This window comes from Nipponia nippon, unplaced genomic scaffold (genome assembly GCF_047370975.1).
Source record: "Nipponia nippon isolate SJK-2023a ecotype South Korea unplaced genomic scaffold, ASM4737097v1 scaffold_12, whole genome shotgun sequence".
Lineage (NCBI taxonomy): Eukaryota > Metazoa > Chordata > Aves > Pelecaniformes > Threskiornithidae > Nipponia > Nipponia nippon.
The window spans coordinates 7,589,430-7,605,583 of NW_028262313.1; the positions used below are offsets into that span (position 1 = coordinate 7,589,430).

At 50.1% G+C, this 16,154-nt stretch overlaps 2 protein-coding genes across 8 annotated transcripts in view; both read left to right on the forward strand.

Moving 5' to 3' along the window:
• Window positions 1-5,689, forward strand: part of SEPTIN6 (septin 6) — a 32,143-nt gene extending 26,454 nt beyond the window's left edge. For 2 of the 7 annotated variants that reach the window (XM_087748611.1, XM_087748609.1), the window contains one exon: window positions 2,053-3,151. Coding sequence is in view for 5 of the 7 variants with exons in the window: in XM_087748609.1 (XP_087604735.1) it covers window positions 2,053-2,068 (16 nt within the window). In the remaining 2 variants the exon portion in view is untranslated. The other 5 variants (XM_087748613.1, XM_087748608.1, XM_087748610.1 and 2 more) reach the window with 5 other exon arrangements.
• A 704-nt stretch (window positions 5,690-6,393) lies between these two features.
• NKRF (NFKB repressing factor) lies at window positions 6,394-16,081 on the forward strand. The gene is made up of 3 exons (XM_087748618.1): window positions 6,394-6,857; window positions 11,352-11,473; window positions 13,624-16,081. Exons 1-3 carry the CDS (start codon window positions 6,658-6,660, stop codon window positions 15,609-15,611), a joined length of 2,310 nt encoding a protein of 769 aa, XP_087604744.1. The 5' UTR covers window positions 6,394-6,657; the 3' UTR covers window positions 15,612-16,081.
• Window positions 16,082-16,154: the final 73 nt, after the last annotated feature.

A 16,154-nucleotide genomic window follows, 5' to 3' on the forward strand; every position in this document is an offset into this window, starting at 1 on the left:
TTAACTTGGGGTTACAGTGCAGGTGAAGGTAGATGCAAGACTAGTTTTCTATCCCCCTCCCCCCCTTCACATACTAACAGACGGTAAATTCTGCCAAACCTAGAGCTTTCCTTTGTCCCAAAGCACCAGAGAATCACCAAACTCTGTGTGTGTATGAGTGCGTGTGTATGTGTGTATGAGGGGACATTAAAGAAGCTACTGCCGAGTAACCAAACCAGTATTCACTTACTGACTGATTATAGTTGATTGTCCAAAACCACAAGAAATGATGGACTGAACATGTAGCAGATAATGAAGGTTCGGAAGATAGACTGAGAGACTTTATGACATTTTTAACAGTCAAATGGGTCACCCATGGACTGGATGTTCAGCTGTAGCAGACAGACAGAGACCCACACTCCTGGGAGCCAGGCCAAGTGTGTCCATGGTTTGGGTAAGGCTAGTGGTAAAAGAGGACTGTATTGAAGATGTGTCCAGAAAGCCTGCCAAGAGCACTTTGCCCCTGAATAAGGCCAGCATCCGAGTTTCCGAGGAGTTTTGCCAAGGCGTGGAGAGTTCCCACCGGAGCAGAGCCCTGTCGGTGTTATGCTGTGAGTCTGCTCTGCTCCAGTTGCTGTGACTCTGTCCAGTGTCTGCCTTCATGTGAGCAGGGATGTAAGGTGGCCACGTAGCCATAGGCAGGCTCGTGGAACAGATAAGGTTGCCTGAAAGGGTTAACAAACCTGGCCATAAGCAAGTGTCTGCGGCGCGAAGTGCCAGAATCTGTTGTAAAATGAAGGCTCATTCAAACAAAGATGCGTAAGAAATCTACCTGCCTGGAGGAGAGCAGCATCCTCATTAGGGTTATTAAACTGCTAATGACAGTGGTCTACTTATAGCTAGGTTGAGTGTGTTTAATTGAGCCTTTTTAGTTTGCTGTTGATTCTCTGGTGAGAGGAGAAAGAAAGCTCCCACAGGAATGTCTTGCTTCTTGACAGAGCAGCAATACTTATTATCCAAGGCGAGGGTGACAGCACCCCAGGCTGGGGCGCGCAGGTCTCTCGGAGAAGGGACCTGTTGGAACAGCAGCACTTAACTATAAAACACCCTAAAAACTCAGCCTCGAGTCCACCCTTCCCTGCAGACAAAGCTAGGATTTACATGCTCTCCAGGATACAGTCCAAACTAACGTACGGTCTGCCCTTAAATAGGGGAAAAGCTGGTTCCAGGATTCCTTCCCTCTTAGCTCCACCAAGGGAAATGGAAAAGCAAGTAAACATTACGCTGTCAGTGAGAGGCATTTGAATTTAATTTCAATGGGACGTTCCACTTAACAGAAGAGCTTCAGAAGGGTCTTGCACTGACTCGAACTGGAGCTTGCAGTTGTCTTGAGCTGTCCGGTTGAATGAATGTCTCTGCTGCCAACGGTAACTGTAAAACAATGAAAAGAACAATTCTCTGCTTATCAGGCTGCGAATGTGGAAAAATAAGCTGAAAGAATAACAGTGTTTATTCTGGTGCTGAGTACGAAAGCACGGCTAAAGTGCAGTTAGAGTGAACATTACTGATTTTTGTTGGTTTTGGATTGCTTTTGGCAGTCCTCATAACTGTACGCTGTTGTGTGCTGGCTTTGAATCAAATGAAGTTCTTTGTTCCCACTATACAAATGCAGACAGTGCCTTTTTCAATGGGCATTTGTCCTTGCTAAATTAAATATGTATATATGGTATTTTTTCAGAATTCAGAAAAATACTCTCCATATTGATCCATAAAGTGTTGCAGGGCTCCACTGTTTTGGAAGGATACAAACAAGTCACAGTTGATGAGTCCTGTAGCTTGCAAAACTGTGAAAGGATTGTTTTAGAAAATAAATTCGATTCATCCCACTGCTGAGTGTGTGTGCGTGTATGCATGTGTGTGTCCGCATAAAGCATGTTTTGTAATCAAATTAAACCATATTAACACTTAGCAACGTTTCTTTTTTGTGGTGTGTTAGGAAACATTTATATTCTTATTTTGGTTTTTGTCATTAATCCATAAAACCATTAATCTGCCTTTTTCTTTCATTTTCAGTTCGGGTTTCCTGTAGAACCTTTCCCTTCACACCAGAAGCGAATGCCCCCACATTCGGTTAACACGCAGCTATGCCATTGTGCCTGTTTGCTCACCTTTACTCATTGCTCCCTTCCTGCGCTCACCATTTTGTTCTAAGCAAGAGTCCGCACCCTTGGCTGTTCCGGGTTATGGTTGTTCTCGTGAAGAACTCGGCAATAGCCTACGTGGAACTGGCAAGAGATGCTCATTGCTGATCCCTCTTCCCCTTTGGGCAGTAGCAGGCTGCCGAGCGCTCGTAGGGCTAGCGGCCCCTCTTCTCAGTTGCTCGGCTTTTAGTCTCTCCCTCCATTTTGTGCGAGGGCTGCATGGTAAGAGAGCGCGGCTGCTTGGTGGTGCGCATTAGTCCCCATCGTGGGACCGCTGTGAATGCAACCCGATGCTGCCGTGGGGTGGGACGTGCTGTCTCAAGAGACCGGCTGCCCTCTCCCCTTTTTAATTTGCTGTATCTAACCCCTCATTACCCCCCCGTGCTGCCGTGTGTGCCTCAAATAATTTTAAAGGACTTTTTGCAAAACTTGACATCCTCACAGGCGTGGGCCCGAGTCCAAACCTCTCGTCCCCAGGCTTGGGGGATTCTCAAACTTGGATCCATGGTTTGCAACTAAGTGTTCTCTGAATGCTGCAGGGGTCAGGAAGGATCTCTTGCCTTGTCTCCCTCTCAGTGTGCTGGCCTGGATGCACATCCTGGATCCAATCTCAGGGAAGGCTGGTCACCTTGCTGCACATATCAGTGTTTGTGAAGAAAGACGATGATGTTTCTTTGACTTTCTTCTCAGTGATTCCAACAATTTCTGGTTTTAATGCAAAAAGTATTACCTTTATTTTTTTTATTTGGCATCTGTAGAAGTGTACAGATGCTGGCAGATTGCTTCTCCTATTTTCTATGCAGCAAAAGCCTTGTTTTACTGCAAGATTTGCACTAAAGAGGAGCGCGTTTTGCTCACTGGGGCCAGGAGTTCACTCTGGCCAAGTGCAACTGTGGTTTGCCTGCAGGTGTCTTCTCTGTGTATTTCTGGATGAGTTTTGTTTTTAAATAAAGACTTCATCAGACAGTGAATTCTGGTTAACATTTACTACTTTTGTTTTTTGTTTTCTTTGCCCTTCTTTTACAGTAACCCATGGCTCTGTACTGAGTAATTACCCCTGAATACAATGGGCTGGAATGGACCTTCATTTACTTGTAAATCGGAGGGTCTAATAAAACGTGACAGCATTTCAGCTGTGACCTTTCCATGGTGTTACCCTTGCTCTCTCCTACATCCTCATTGTGATTCTGTCTTTACTATGTACTGGTGGTTACTGCTTTTATTAAACAATGTAACATTAGTCCTAACAAGGTTTTGGATGCTGCAACTTTAAATCCTGCAATTTTTTTTTCCCTACAATTAATGGATGCTCCTTTCTCCTGGTCCCTCTCCACCCAGATAAATAAGGGATGTGGAAATAAGTTTTGTGAGTTATTTTTGCTGGCAAAATAACAACGCAGTTTAAATGTATTTATTGGTGACGTTAAAATGACACCACCACCTCAGTTTAATTATCGCATAGTTGAGAGAGATAAAAACCTCTTTTCTCTTTACACTTGGTGTCATTTTCATGACATCATCTGTCTTTTTTTTATTTGCTTTTATTTTTTCTTTTGCTAATTCATGCTACCTGAAGACTAGCATGTAATCCTCACTTCCATTTCAGACTTGCTTGTCGTGACCCTGATCCTTCAGTCGCACTGTGCGCAGGCTAAGTTCTCTGTGTGTGGGTGAATCCGCACGTCCTGACCCTGCTGAAAGATCAGGATGCGTGCTGCCAAACAGTTTCAACAAAAACCCTGCAAATCCTGGGTTTTTGGAAGATAAGCACACCTCAGACCTAGCCGTGATAGGTAATGCTGGTTTTAGCACAAGCCGCTGCTGAGAATTTTACTCGAAGGGCAGTCTGGATGATGCTGAAGCCTCACGAACGGTTTCTGCACACAACGTGTTAGTCTGGCTAGCTGCTCGCAGCAGCAGCAGGTGTCATGCAGTAACGCAGATCAAACGATGGTCTGGCCTCCGTTTCCAGCAATCAAGGCAGATAAAACTCTTGATTGCAATGCATTTTCTCAGGTATTCTGTTTCACCATAAATACAATTTTATTTCCCATAAAAGTCTTTGACTGTTTTGTGGTTTTATTTTTTTTTTTAAACAAGTTAAAATAAGTTGAGTATTTACTTCTTCCTTTACTGTTGAATGTCGGCCTGCTCCCGAAGCCAGTCACTATCAGTCTGTCAATGATTTCTAGATTATCTGCTAAAAGAACCATTTGATGTGGCTTTTTTTTTACCATACTGCAGGTCGCTGGCTGTTCTTGCCCATTTGCCTTATTAGAATGTTATTTAAAGTCACGTAAAGTCTTTTTAAAAACTTCAAAGAAAAAAGGTTTTTACTTGTGTGATTCCCTTGAAGTACTTGAGGTACCCCAAGGAGGTTCCCTCTCTCTGTCAGCTGTTTTCATGTTGCATCTCTTTCCTGCTTTTTGAATGTCTTTCTCTTTTTTGCTAATCTTCTGTTTTTTTCTCTTTTTTTTCCCCTTTTCTCTCTCTGTAGCTTTTTTTAATCTGTCTTCGCCAGCTGCACTGGGTCTGAGGGAGAAGACTGCCACTTCTAGAAGAGTTTAAGGGTCTTATGTCCGGGGAGGGGGGAGCAAATCTTCGGTGTTAGTGTCTTGGAAAGAAGCTCTTTTACTGACTTGCATGGTATCTAAAATTGAAGCGTCTTGTAATTTGTGTGACAAGACAGGGTAATACGGGGGAACTGATTGTTTACCTGGAATTTTGAAGAGCAACAGAAATGTGATGTTCGGACTAACGATGTAGCGAATACATTTTCAAACATTGTTATGGGCGTATTTTTTTTTCTAATTTTGTCTTTAATAATATAAATGTCACGGGCTTCCATGAGGTGTGAAGCCTAAGGAATATTTTCAATATGCTGTTGTTTGATTGGTTTTGGAAACTGTGCATTCGGAGTCCAAGGAAATATAAACATGGTGCAATTTGCTCTGTCGGCAGCCACGAAATATTTAATTTTAACAAAGAAATAAAGTAAGAAGAACTGTGTGTTTTCATTGGTGTCTTCCTGTGTCTCACCACCTTATTAAACAAGCTCCATCGGCTGGTGGGTCGAGTGGTACTTTATTTTTTCCCTAACTAAACCTCCTCTTGTTCTTTAAAGTTAGAAAAAAGTTAGCAGCGTCGGGAGGGAGAGGCGATGCTGACGGCTGGTACAGTAACGAGAGCGATCCATCCAGCCCCCCGCGAGTAGGGTGCAGCGTCCTGAGAGCGTGCCGGAGCCTGGGGCCAGCCCTCGCAGGGGCTCCTCGCCCCCCGTCCTGCCCGGCCCGCTGGCCGCGTGCTTTGCCGAGCTGGCCGCGTGCTTTGCTTTGCCGAGCCGCCATCTTCTCTTCCCCGCTCCTGCTTTTGTTTCCTTTTTACAAATGGAAGTGCGCCAGAACTGCACCGAGTTGTATATTTACACGACGAACGCTGGAGAAGCAGCGCTGTTTAGCCTGATACCTTTCTAACTTTAATGTAAATTTTAAATAAAAAATACGAAAGCCTGCGTGTCTGCTGTCGTGTTTGCCGCTGGCGTGGCCGGGCTGAGGAACCTGCACAGGGCCAGGCCCGCTCAGGGCGGCCAGGCGCTGGGCTGCTGGGGCAGGAGAGCGTCGGGGGTCACCGAGAAGGGGAAACCGAGGCGCTGGGGCCGGGTGTGCAGCGCCGAGGGCGGCCGTCCTCGCCCCGGGCAGCCGCCTCCCCGCCGGCCGGCCGGTCTCCCCCTCCGGGCGCCGCTCCGCCGGCCGGGGCGAGGGCCGCCCGCCCGCCAACGAGGCTCCGCACCGAGCCTCAGGCTGCCTGTTTTCAGCAAGCGGCCGGGGGAGGCTGGGCCTGGGGCGAGCCCCGCGGGGAGACCCCGGGCCCTCGGTGAGGGGGGAAAGGCCTCGGCTCCTCCAACGTGGCGCCCGCCGGGGAGGAGCCGCGGGGGCGCGCCCGGGGCCGGTCCCGCGGGCGCGGGGGGCGCCGGCTGAGGGCAGGCGGGGCTCGGCCGCCCCGACGGGGCGCCTGCAGCCCGGTGCCCGTCCGTGCCCCCCGCCCCGCCGCGGCTTCCCGGGGGCCTCGGCCGCCGCGGCCGCCAGGGGGCGCTGGGGAGCAAAGGCGGCGGGCCGGCGGTGGCGGCGCTTTCTCGCGGCGTCTCGCGTGTTCGTGACGAGACGGCCACGTGACGCGGCGCCGGCCGGGCCGTTCCGCGCGAGCGACGGGAGAGACCGGCGCGGGGGGGGGGGGGGAGGGGAGGGGCGAGCTCCCGCCACACCGGCGCGGCCGGGGCCGGGGCCGGGCCGTACCCTGCGGTACCGTACCGTACCGGCGCTCCCCGGCGGCCCGCAGCGAGCCGCGGCCTGCTCCGCACGTGGGGCCTGCTCCCCCCCGGCACGCCCGGGCCGCTTCCGCCGCCGTGTGCGCGCCTGTGCCCGCCGGCTCGGCGCCCACCGGCGGGGACGGCCCCTCGGCGAGGGAGGATCTGCCCGCCATGCCGCCGCCGGAGCCGGAGCCGGAGCCGGTGCCCGAGTCGGTGCTGGAGCAGTGGCGGCAGTACAACGAGACCGAGCGGCAATGGGGGCTGCGCCGCCGCTTCATCCTCCGCCACCTCCACGGCTACCCCGGCGCCGCCATCGACCAGCTCCTCTCGCTCTCCGTCCTCTGGACCAACCACGTCTTCATGGGCTGCAGGTGAGGCCCGCCGGGGCATCCCGGCACCGGGGGGGGGGGGGGCTTGAGGCGGGCCCGGGGCTGCGGGGAGGGCCCGGGCCCTGAGGCGGCCGCCCGGGGTGGCCGTGGCGGGCCCCGCCGCCAGGCCTGGGTGTCCCGCCGTGTCAGCCGGCCTCGGGAGGGCCCTGCCGAGGCCTCGGGGCGGCCGAGGCAGCGCGGAGCCGGCCCGGTCTGGCTGCCGGGAGCCGGGGTGGAAGTTTGAAGCCGCCGCCGGGCGGGGAGAAGGAGCCTCGGCTCCCTCCGGCCGCTCCCCGGGGCTCCCGCCGCGGCCGCTGCTGCTCGGCCGAATCTGGGCCGCAGCTGCCTTTGAACCGGTAACCCCGGGAGAGCTGGGGTGGAAGGGGCCGGTGCAGGGAGCCCCGGCTCCCGGACGGCTTCCCGCGCTCGGATGTGCCCGTGTTTGTACGCGGAGGGGAGCGAGCTGCTGAAAAAGCGCGTACGTGTTTTGAAAGTCGTTCTTGATGTCCCGCCCCGGAGGAGTCGTTAAGCATGTGGTATTGTGCTTTGTAATTTAAGTGAGGAGAAAGTACCCCTCTGAGCATGAAGCTGCCTATCCCACCCCCTTAAAGCTCCGTTTTTCCGAGAGAAATAGGCCCGGTGAATGGACGAGGTTTCCCTTCATCAGGGTTGCTGTTACGGTACGGTAACTAGCGAGGTTGTGGAGATCTGCAGAAACGTCACCCACCTCCCGACTGACACTTTCGACGTTGTGATTATTTTTAACTGGACATAAGGCTTTAAAGACAGAAGCAACTGCTTAACGATTTGCTTTGCTTCAGCAAATTGTGCAGTGGCAGAGGCTGAAGGGCATATAGTTTGACTTTTATTAACGTTGCTATCCTTGTTGGGGAATATTTTGTGTCATTTGTACAGAGCCAAGTTGACATCTTTAAATGTAGATCTGCGTGTTTTCTTATTTCTTTCTGGTCCAAGTACTAAACAGTTCTGCTCTGCAAGCACCAAAATTGAGCAGAGTTTTAAAACAGCTTCAAATTCTAAAGCTCGAGTAGTATGTTAAAATTGAACGTATGTTTTTAAGACATAGTCTCTTTGGTCCATTAGCTCGTGTTATGTGTTTGTGGGCTGTCTTAACGGAGGGCCTGCTTTGTGATAGTGCTTTTGGGAATCGATGCAATAATATCGTTATAGGGTGCTGATAACAGAAGTGAAGAACTATGTGGCAAGATCCAAAATCCTAAAAAAATTATGCAATTTAAGCCTGTAAGCGCACATGCTTTCCCTGATGAACATCTCTACCTGCAGCTCTCAGGGGAGACGTGAGCAATAGGTTTAGGCCTGATGTGGTGCAGAGCCATGATCAGTGAGGATGTTTCCCCAACGCTCGTGTTGTGCACGAGCGTGAACACGCCGCACAGGCACGGTCAACACGCTGCGCTGTTGAAGAGCCATTGGCAGCTTTACTTAGAGTTGTCTGGGGAAAGGAGGGGACCCACAGCTTTCTCTGGAACTGCCTTTTGCTGCTCGGGAAGAGCTGTTGTTGCTGTATCAAGTGAATAACTTCAAAGTTTGGGGGATTTTTGTTGTTTTCTCTTAAGCTTGTTCATTGCTTTTGGTTTTTTTTTGGGGGGGGGGATTTGGTTTTTTTAACGTTGATCACTTGCTAGCTGAAGGCAATCTGTTTCTCAGAGTGAATACAAATCAGAGCCTTTGCTGATGACACCTGAGGGAGTGTTCTGGTGGGGGATGATCTGGAGAGTGTCCAGAAGGCTTAGAAACCTTGGTCTGTGAGGAGGGAGTTAAGTAACGGGATTCGTTTAGTTTAGGGATGGATGACAGAAGATGCATGTGTTCTCAGATATGTTAAAGGTGGCTGCAAACTGGGAGGAGGGAGGAAAGCATTGTGCTCCAGAGCTACTGGGATCAGGATAAGAGGTAACATATTTAAGTCACACCAGGGAGACTTTAGTTAGGCATCGGAGGCATGGGATTCCTCTGCCTCCACGTGCAGTCTCTACAAGTTGAGATTTCTAAGGCCAGGTTAGACAAACACACGTTGCGACTGGTTGATCTTCCCCCAGGCAGAAATCTGAGCCCCAAAATATCTCCATTCTTTGTGAAGAAGAGTGACCCACTCGTGTCACATCTAAAGGGCATCGTCCTTCATGTTCCCATCCAGCTGGCAGCTGGTCACAAGTGGTGTTCCCCAGGGCTCAGTACTGGGGCCAGTTCTGTTCAGTATCTTTATCAAGGATCTGGACGAGGGGATCGAGTGCACCCTCAGTGAGTTTGCAGACAACACCAAGTTGGGTGGGAGTGTTGATCTGCTGGAGGGTAGGAAGGCCCTGCAGAGGGACCTGGACAGGCTGGATCGATGGGCCGGGGCCAAGTGTATGAGGTTCAACAAGGCTCAGTGCTGGGTCCTGCACTTGGGTCACAACAACCCCATGCAACGCTACAGGCTGGGGGAGGAGTGGCTGGAGAGCTGCCTGGTGGAAAAGGACCTGGGGTTGCTGGTCAACAGCTGACTGAACATGAGCCGGCAGTGTGCTCAGGTGGCCAAGAAGGCCAACAGCATCCTGGCTTGTAACAGGAATAGTGTGGCCAGCAGGACCAGGGAGGTGATCGTCCCCCTGTACTCGGCACTGGTGAGGCCGCACCTCGAATCCTGTGTTCAGTGTTGGGCCCCTCACTACAAGGACATTGAAGTGCTGGAGCGTGTCCAGAGAAGGGCAACGAAGCTGGTGAAGGGTCTGGAGCACAAGGCTGATGAGGAGCGGCTGAGGGAACTGGGGTTGTTTAGCCTGGAGAAGAGGAGGCTGAGGGGAGACCTTATCGCTCTCTACAACTGCCTGAAAGGAGGTTGTAGCGAGGTGGGGGTTGGTCTCTTCTCCCAAGTAACAAGCGATAGGACAAGAGGAAACGGCCTCAAGTTGTGCCAGGGGAGGTTTAGATTGGATATTAGGAAAAACTTCTTCACTGAAAGGTTAGTCAGGCACTGGCACAGGCTGCCCAGGGAAGTGGTTGAGTCCCCATCCCTGGAGGTATTCAAAAGATGGGTAGATGTGGTGCTTAGGGACATGGTTTAGTGGTGGACTTGGCAGTGCTGGGTTAATGATTGGACTTGATGATCTTAAAGGTCTTTTCCAACCTAAACGATTCTGTGGTCACAGGCAGTGTACTCTTCTCCCTGCAAGCCAGATGGAGGAACAGAGATTCCCACCCCTCTCCCTTCTGGCTGCGGGAGAATGGGGGTATCACCACTGCCCACCTCCCTTTGATCCCTCTTGGCGTTTTCCTCCCGTGCACGGTTCCACTGCCTCTCTGCCGGGGGCTGAGCTGTGCTGGGTACCTGCAGGTGCAGCAGGGACCGCAGCGCTGTGTGTTCAGAGTTCTCGCCCAGTAATTGAAATGGTAATTTCTACCTGGCCCTCTAAGTAAGGGCATTTCTTGAGTGGAGAGTGAGTAGATTTCCAGAGCCCTTGGAACAGTAGTATTTAAAAGCTGGTGCAAGTTGTTGCGGCACTTGCTGTTGGGAGTTTTGGGCTCCCTGTCCGTGGGCAGTGACCTGATGCTTTTTGTCTTTTGAAGGCGAGCATACCATGGAACGGGTGCGAGATTGCCTTTTTTCTTTTCTGGACCACAGTGCGAAGCTGTCAGAGGCTAGTTTCAGGCCATGTTTGTAGGTTCTCCTTGGTTAGAAAGGTTTGGGTTTTTCTCTTGTTCAGCTTCAGCCGTGCAAATGGCTTGAAAGCACGTGACAGATCCCCAGAGCAATGGAAAACTTAGATGGTCGGGAATGTAAGGCCAAGGGGGACGGGGTTGTACAGTGTGCGTCCTGCCTGTGTGGAACTGCGAGCGTGCTGCAGCAGGGCCAGGCTTTGCACAGAGCTGGTTACAGCCACCTCACCTCTGTCGTGGCTCAGGGACTTGAAATGTATCAGTTACAGCTACCAAGCTAGAAACTAGTATGGCTTTTTAAAGAGCGGTCGATAAAGGCTGAGCAGTGCTTTGTCATCTGACATCCGCGATGTCGGTATTGGTGACGTACGGTCTGTGGCTGCTGACCCAGACAAGACTTCAGTGCCAGCCAGTCGCTCCTGTGCTTAGTTCACTGAAGCCGCGATACCCACGGAGACTCCTTCACACCCCTGTGTTCCTTAGCGTTCCTAGTGGCTCTGCCGAATGTTACATTTTGACAGATAATGTATTTAAATTTAAGTTTAAAACACCATCAGTTTGGTGGCTGCACAGTTTGTTATTCACAAATGGGTTCACTTGGGTCTGCCAGCACTGAACTAGCTACGGCACGAGGCCGGTGGCCAGGTCCCATGTTAAATGCTCCAGCAGAATCAGGGGGAGCATCTCCCTCGCACCAGGCACTGTGTCTCAGGCAGCTTTAGTTCTTGTTTTGCATCATAAAAGCTTGCGTGTGCATGTGTGTGTGTTGCCCCTGTGGGACCAGCTCTAAAGTGGTTTGCTGTTGAATCCACGCAGATACGGCTTGCAGGTCATGGAGAAGGTTCTCAAGATGGCTGAAGGCATCGATATCGGAGAAATGAGGACGTACGAGTTGGTCCCTAGCAGGAAGCTAAAAAGATACCGCTCTCCATCTGACAGTGAGTATATCTGCCTGTGTGTCAAAGGAGACACCCCTCCCTGTCGGTGTTTGGTGGGCATTAGTGGGAACGTGGGGAGAGCAACGTGCCACGGGGCCACCTCCGAGAGAGCCAGCACGGCAAACTGAAGAGAAGTGACCGTGATGTACTCCGCTAGACTGCAGCCGTTTCCCCTCTGCTGCCGTGTTGTGGGGCGTACGTAATTCATGCAGAGTTCTCTTTTTGCTTAAGAAAATACCATTTTTCATTGAAATTACCAGGTAAGTGATTTTCCCTGGTGGCAGTGTTAGGGAATCGAATCTATGTAATTAAGTATCTGTCTGCCCTTCTTCCCTGTGGTGAGGGGTGATGTTCCAGCCTGAGAAGGGTTTGTACGTGTGCATGGACGTGTGGAGTTCAGCTTATTGATTGTGAGTTGCAGCCTGCCTGGAGCATTGCGGGGTGGTGGGTTTTTAATTTTTATTTTTTTTTCCCCCTCCCTGCTGGGCCTGGAAGTGTCCTGCATGTGTCAGCCCAGTCGCATGGTCTCGGGGATCGATGTTCCAGCTGTAGCGTTTCCAGTGGAGGAAATGCAGCAGGCAGAGAGGGCTGGCAGTTCAATGGCACCATCCGCTGGCTCCTCCCCAGCACCTTCAGAGCTCCCTGCCCTCTCCCAGAGGGAGGGACAGGGGAATTGTTCACGTGTGCAGGCTGTGGATGGGAGCAGGCAGCCCTTGCTTTCTGAGGCAGCGTCTGTCAGTAAATGGTCAGACAGTGCAGGAGTCCTCTAGGCTTGGATATAATCCCTGGCTCTGCCAGAGTTTCTTCCCTTACTTTGCCACCCAGCGATCTTTCTGTGCTTCCATGGGCCAGCTGCGAAACTGAGAAAAAGGCAGCTTTTCTCCCATGTTTCGTTTGTCTCTCAGGCAGCAGCTCTGAAGGGAAGGGTTCTCTATTGCACATTACACAGACAGCATAGGGAGCTGAGCTGCTCTGCTGGTGAGAGCCTTTAGATGCTGCTGCAGCGCAATCATCAAAATACCAAACTGAGCAAGAAACGTAAACCGTGCCATAATTCATCAAAACTGACGACCGAAGGATTTCACGCATGTGTAAGAGCTTTGTCACCTGCTTTAAATATGAAGGCCTGTTTATGCTGTATGCAGAGTGGGTTTTTTCATCTGCAATGAACTAGGCTATGATAAATACGCTATGGTAGTGCGACGTCTAGACAGATGTGTTGCCTGACCTATATTACGGTTGCACACACTGGCATCAGATTAGGCAGCCCGTTCCAAGGCGGTCTTTTGCTTCTCTGATGAAATTACACACATGTACCACTTCAGCGTGTGGGGGCTAAATCTTTCACAGGAGAAGTCTTGTATAACCACCTTTTAGATGTGACGTATTTGCTTATCAGCTGTTTGATTCTCATTTTTCTGCAGTAGCTGTGCATATCAGGACATTCTGCCTCATTTGTACTTCTTCTGGTTAAGAAACCAGAGGTCTACCAGTAACGTGTAATGGGGCTCCCCCAGCCACTGCAGCTGTCGCCTGAGGCTCGGGCAGATTTCTCCATGTTTGGTGTCCTTCAGCCGAGGGTAGTTATATTTACAGAAAATATGCTTCTGTTTGCACTGTCATCAACGGCGCTGGGTGTTTTGGAAAGGAGGGCTCAGTATCACTGTGTTCCTCCAGCAAATAAGAAGACCTGAAGATGAAGTAGTTTATCTGAGATCATCCTGCAACCCTGCGGCAGTCAGAGCTGAGGCTCCGGTCCCGCTCCGGTGTTCTGTCTTACTGGCCATCGTTGTTACTTGTTTTAGTAGCTTTGAATGGATTAACTTCAGCAATGACTGGATGGGTTCAGTGGGCAATGTTGAGGGGCAGAGCAAGTGATTCAGACCTAAAACCCACGTAACTAAATACGTAGAGGTTTTTGTGTGGTAGTTGTGCAGCTGGAAATACCACTGTAGTGACCCGCGCAAGAATGAATGGTCGTATTTGATCAATTGTGAATATCTTCAGAAGGAAACCTTTTGGTTTGTGGCTAAGAAGTGGGAATCCTGTGTTCGGAGCCTGCAGGCTCCTCCCGGAGATCACTCTGTGAAAACATTGTCTCCCTGTCATAGCACACATTGGTAATCTTGTCGTTTTCTTCTGCTCTGTAGGTCCAGAACTGGAAGAGATTCCTGAGCCGCCCAAAAAGATGGTCCCCAGGTTCCGGGTGCGACCACGTTTTGAACCCATACACTTTGTCACCAGTGCTGAGAAGGACGGCAAGAAGGAAGATTCTCTGGATAACCAAATGCAGGAGGTGAACCAGGAGGCGAATACAAACAGCATAGCGCAGCCAGCCGAAAACTGCGCAAATTCTTTTGCGAGTGCACGGGAGGTGGATCCCCAGCTCTCCAACTCGGCTGGGTTTGGCTTTGCAGGCCAGGCAGCAGCAGCCAAGGCGGCTGTGAATAGTATGGACTCTACCACAAGCAGCATGTTGCAGGTTCCCGTTTCTCCTTCGACTGTCCAGTCCGCATCAGAGACTTTCCCTCCGTCAGCTATAATGCTGAAGCAGAGTTTTATCGAGAAACTGTCAGCAGCTGTCTGGAAAAATCTTGCTAACCCAGATGCAAACACTGGGACTGATAAAATTAACTATACGTATCTTTTGACACGTTCAATTCAGGCATGCAAGACAAATCCTGAATATATTTATGTTCCTCTGAAAGAAATCGCCCCTGCTGACCTCCCCAAGAGCAAGAAGCTCCTAACAGATGGCTTCGCCTGTGAAGTGCGATGTCAGAACGTCTACCTGACCACCGGTTATGCCGGCAGCAAAAACGGATCCAGGGATCGAGCCGCGGAGCTGGCAGTCAAGCTGCTGAAGAAGTCTGTGGAAGTTAGGGTTGTTCAGCGGAAGTTCAAGCACACGTATCACGAGGACTTGGTGGTGTGCGAGGCGGGCGTCAGTCGCCCAGATTTCCCTCCTGCTCTCAAACCTCATGAGGAGTTTGTAGTTGCCAACAGGGACTGTGTCCCGATGCAGCCTGGTACTGAGTCCGCGAAAGGTTCCACTAATACCAACAAACACTGGACTAGTTTCGTCCTCACAGAGAACGCCAGCGACGCAATAGGAATACTTAACAATTCTGCCTCATATAACAAAATGTCTGTTGAATATAAATACGAATTAATGCCCAACCGCTCGTGGCGTTGTCAAGTGTATCTGCAAGATCACTGCCTAGCCGAGGGATTTGGCACTAAAAAGACCAGCAAGCACGCGGCGGCTGAGGAGGCATTGAAAATTCTGCAGAAGATGCAGTCAAATATAGCGGCCATCAAAGTGACCCAGGTTCAGAAAGTGGGCTGCTCGTCGCGGGGGTCCGGAAGGAAGAAGGACCTGAAGGACCTCGTGGTTTATGAGAACTCCAGTAATCCGGTGTGTACGCTGAATGACACCGCCCAGTTCAACAAGATGACGGTGGAGTATGTCTTTGAAAGGATGACTGGCATGCGATGGAAATGCAAGGTGCTGCTTGAAGATGAATTCATCGCAGAAGCAGTTGGAGTGAAGAAATCTGTCAAGCATGAGGCAGCAGAGGAAGCCGTGAAAATCCTCAAAAAGACTCAGCCAACTGTTGTTAATAACCTGAAGAAAGGCACCGTCGAAGACGTCATCTCCAGAAATGAGATTCGGGGTCGATCAGCAGAAGAGGCTTTCAAACAGAAGATCAAAGAAGACAACATCGGGAATCAAATTTTAAGAAAGATGGGCTGGACGGGCGGCGGCCTAGGGAAAGACGGTGAAGGAATTAGAGAGCCTATTTCAGTGAAGGAGCAGTTTAAAAGGGAAGGACTCGGGCTTGACGTAGAAAGGGTGAACAAAATCGCTAAAAGAGATATTGAAGAGATCATTCGAAACTATGCACGCTCCGAAAGTCACATTGACTTGACTTTCTCTAGAGAACTGACCATGGATGAGCGCAAGCAGATACATCAGATCGCCCAAAAATATGGTCTTAAAAGTAAATCTCACGGGCAGGGGCACAACAGGTACCTGGTGGTAAGCAGGAAGCGGCGCAAGGAGGATCTGCTAGACCAGCTGAAGCAAGAAGGCCAGGTTGGGCATTACGAGCTTATTATGCCTCAGGCAAACTGAGGTTAGGCGTCCCGTTTTACCAGAGACTGAGCTTCCTAGGTATTCGATTAAAGAAAGATGCTGCATTTTTCTTGTTGTGGGTTATATTAACGTTAAAAGTCTTCTACTTCGTTAATATAATTTCTAAGATGTTGTTAGACGTTTAGAACTGACCAAGTTCTGTTCAAGTATATTAGCACAGCCCAAAAGCAGTAGTGCTGTTACTGTATGTGTCTTTGATATTACTTGTTCCTTCACATTTTAATAGTTTTGTAATAGCAAAACCACATGTCCAACGAGAAGGAATTTGACATCATTTAAAATTATAGTTCCCTTATTCTTCTTGACCAAGGAAGGAAAAAAAATGCCTTTTTTTTTTAAAAAAAAAAATAAAAAATAAAAAGCAAAGGAAATGCAGTCTGGGGGAATAAACCTGTATGTAAAGTTGGTATTAATGACAATAAAAATAAAGTTTTATTTCTGGAAAAAAACAGGATTTGTCACACTTTGTATAAAAAAAAAAAGTGTGAAAACTGCATTTATTCTTGAGAAATATATGTAGCG

Excerpts from the sequence above, each read along its gene's own strand:
- NKRF (XM_087748618.1), top strand. The coding sequence starts at position 6,658 with ATGCCGCCGCCGGAGCCGGAGCCGGAGCCGGTGCCCGAGTCGGTGCTG. Across the intron at positions 6,858-11,351 it reads CACGTCTTCATGGGCTGCAG|ATACGGCTTGCAGGTCATGG; the intron begins GTGAGGCCCGCC and ends GAATCCACGCAG. Across the intron at positions 11,474-13,623 it reads ATACCGCTCTCCATCTGACA|GTCCAGAACTGGAAGAGATT; the intron begins GTGAGTATATCT and ends TCTGCTCTGTAG.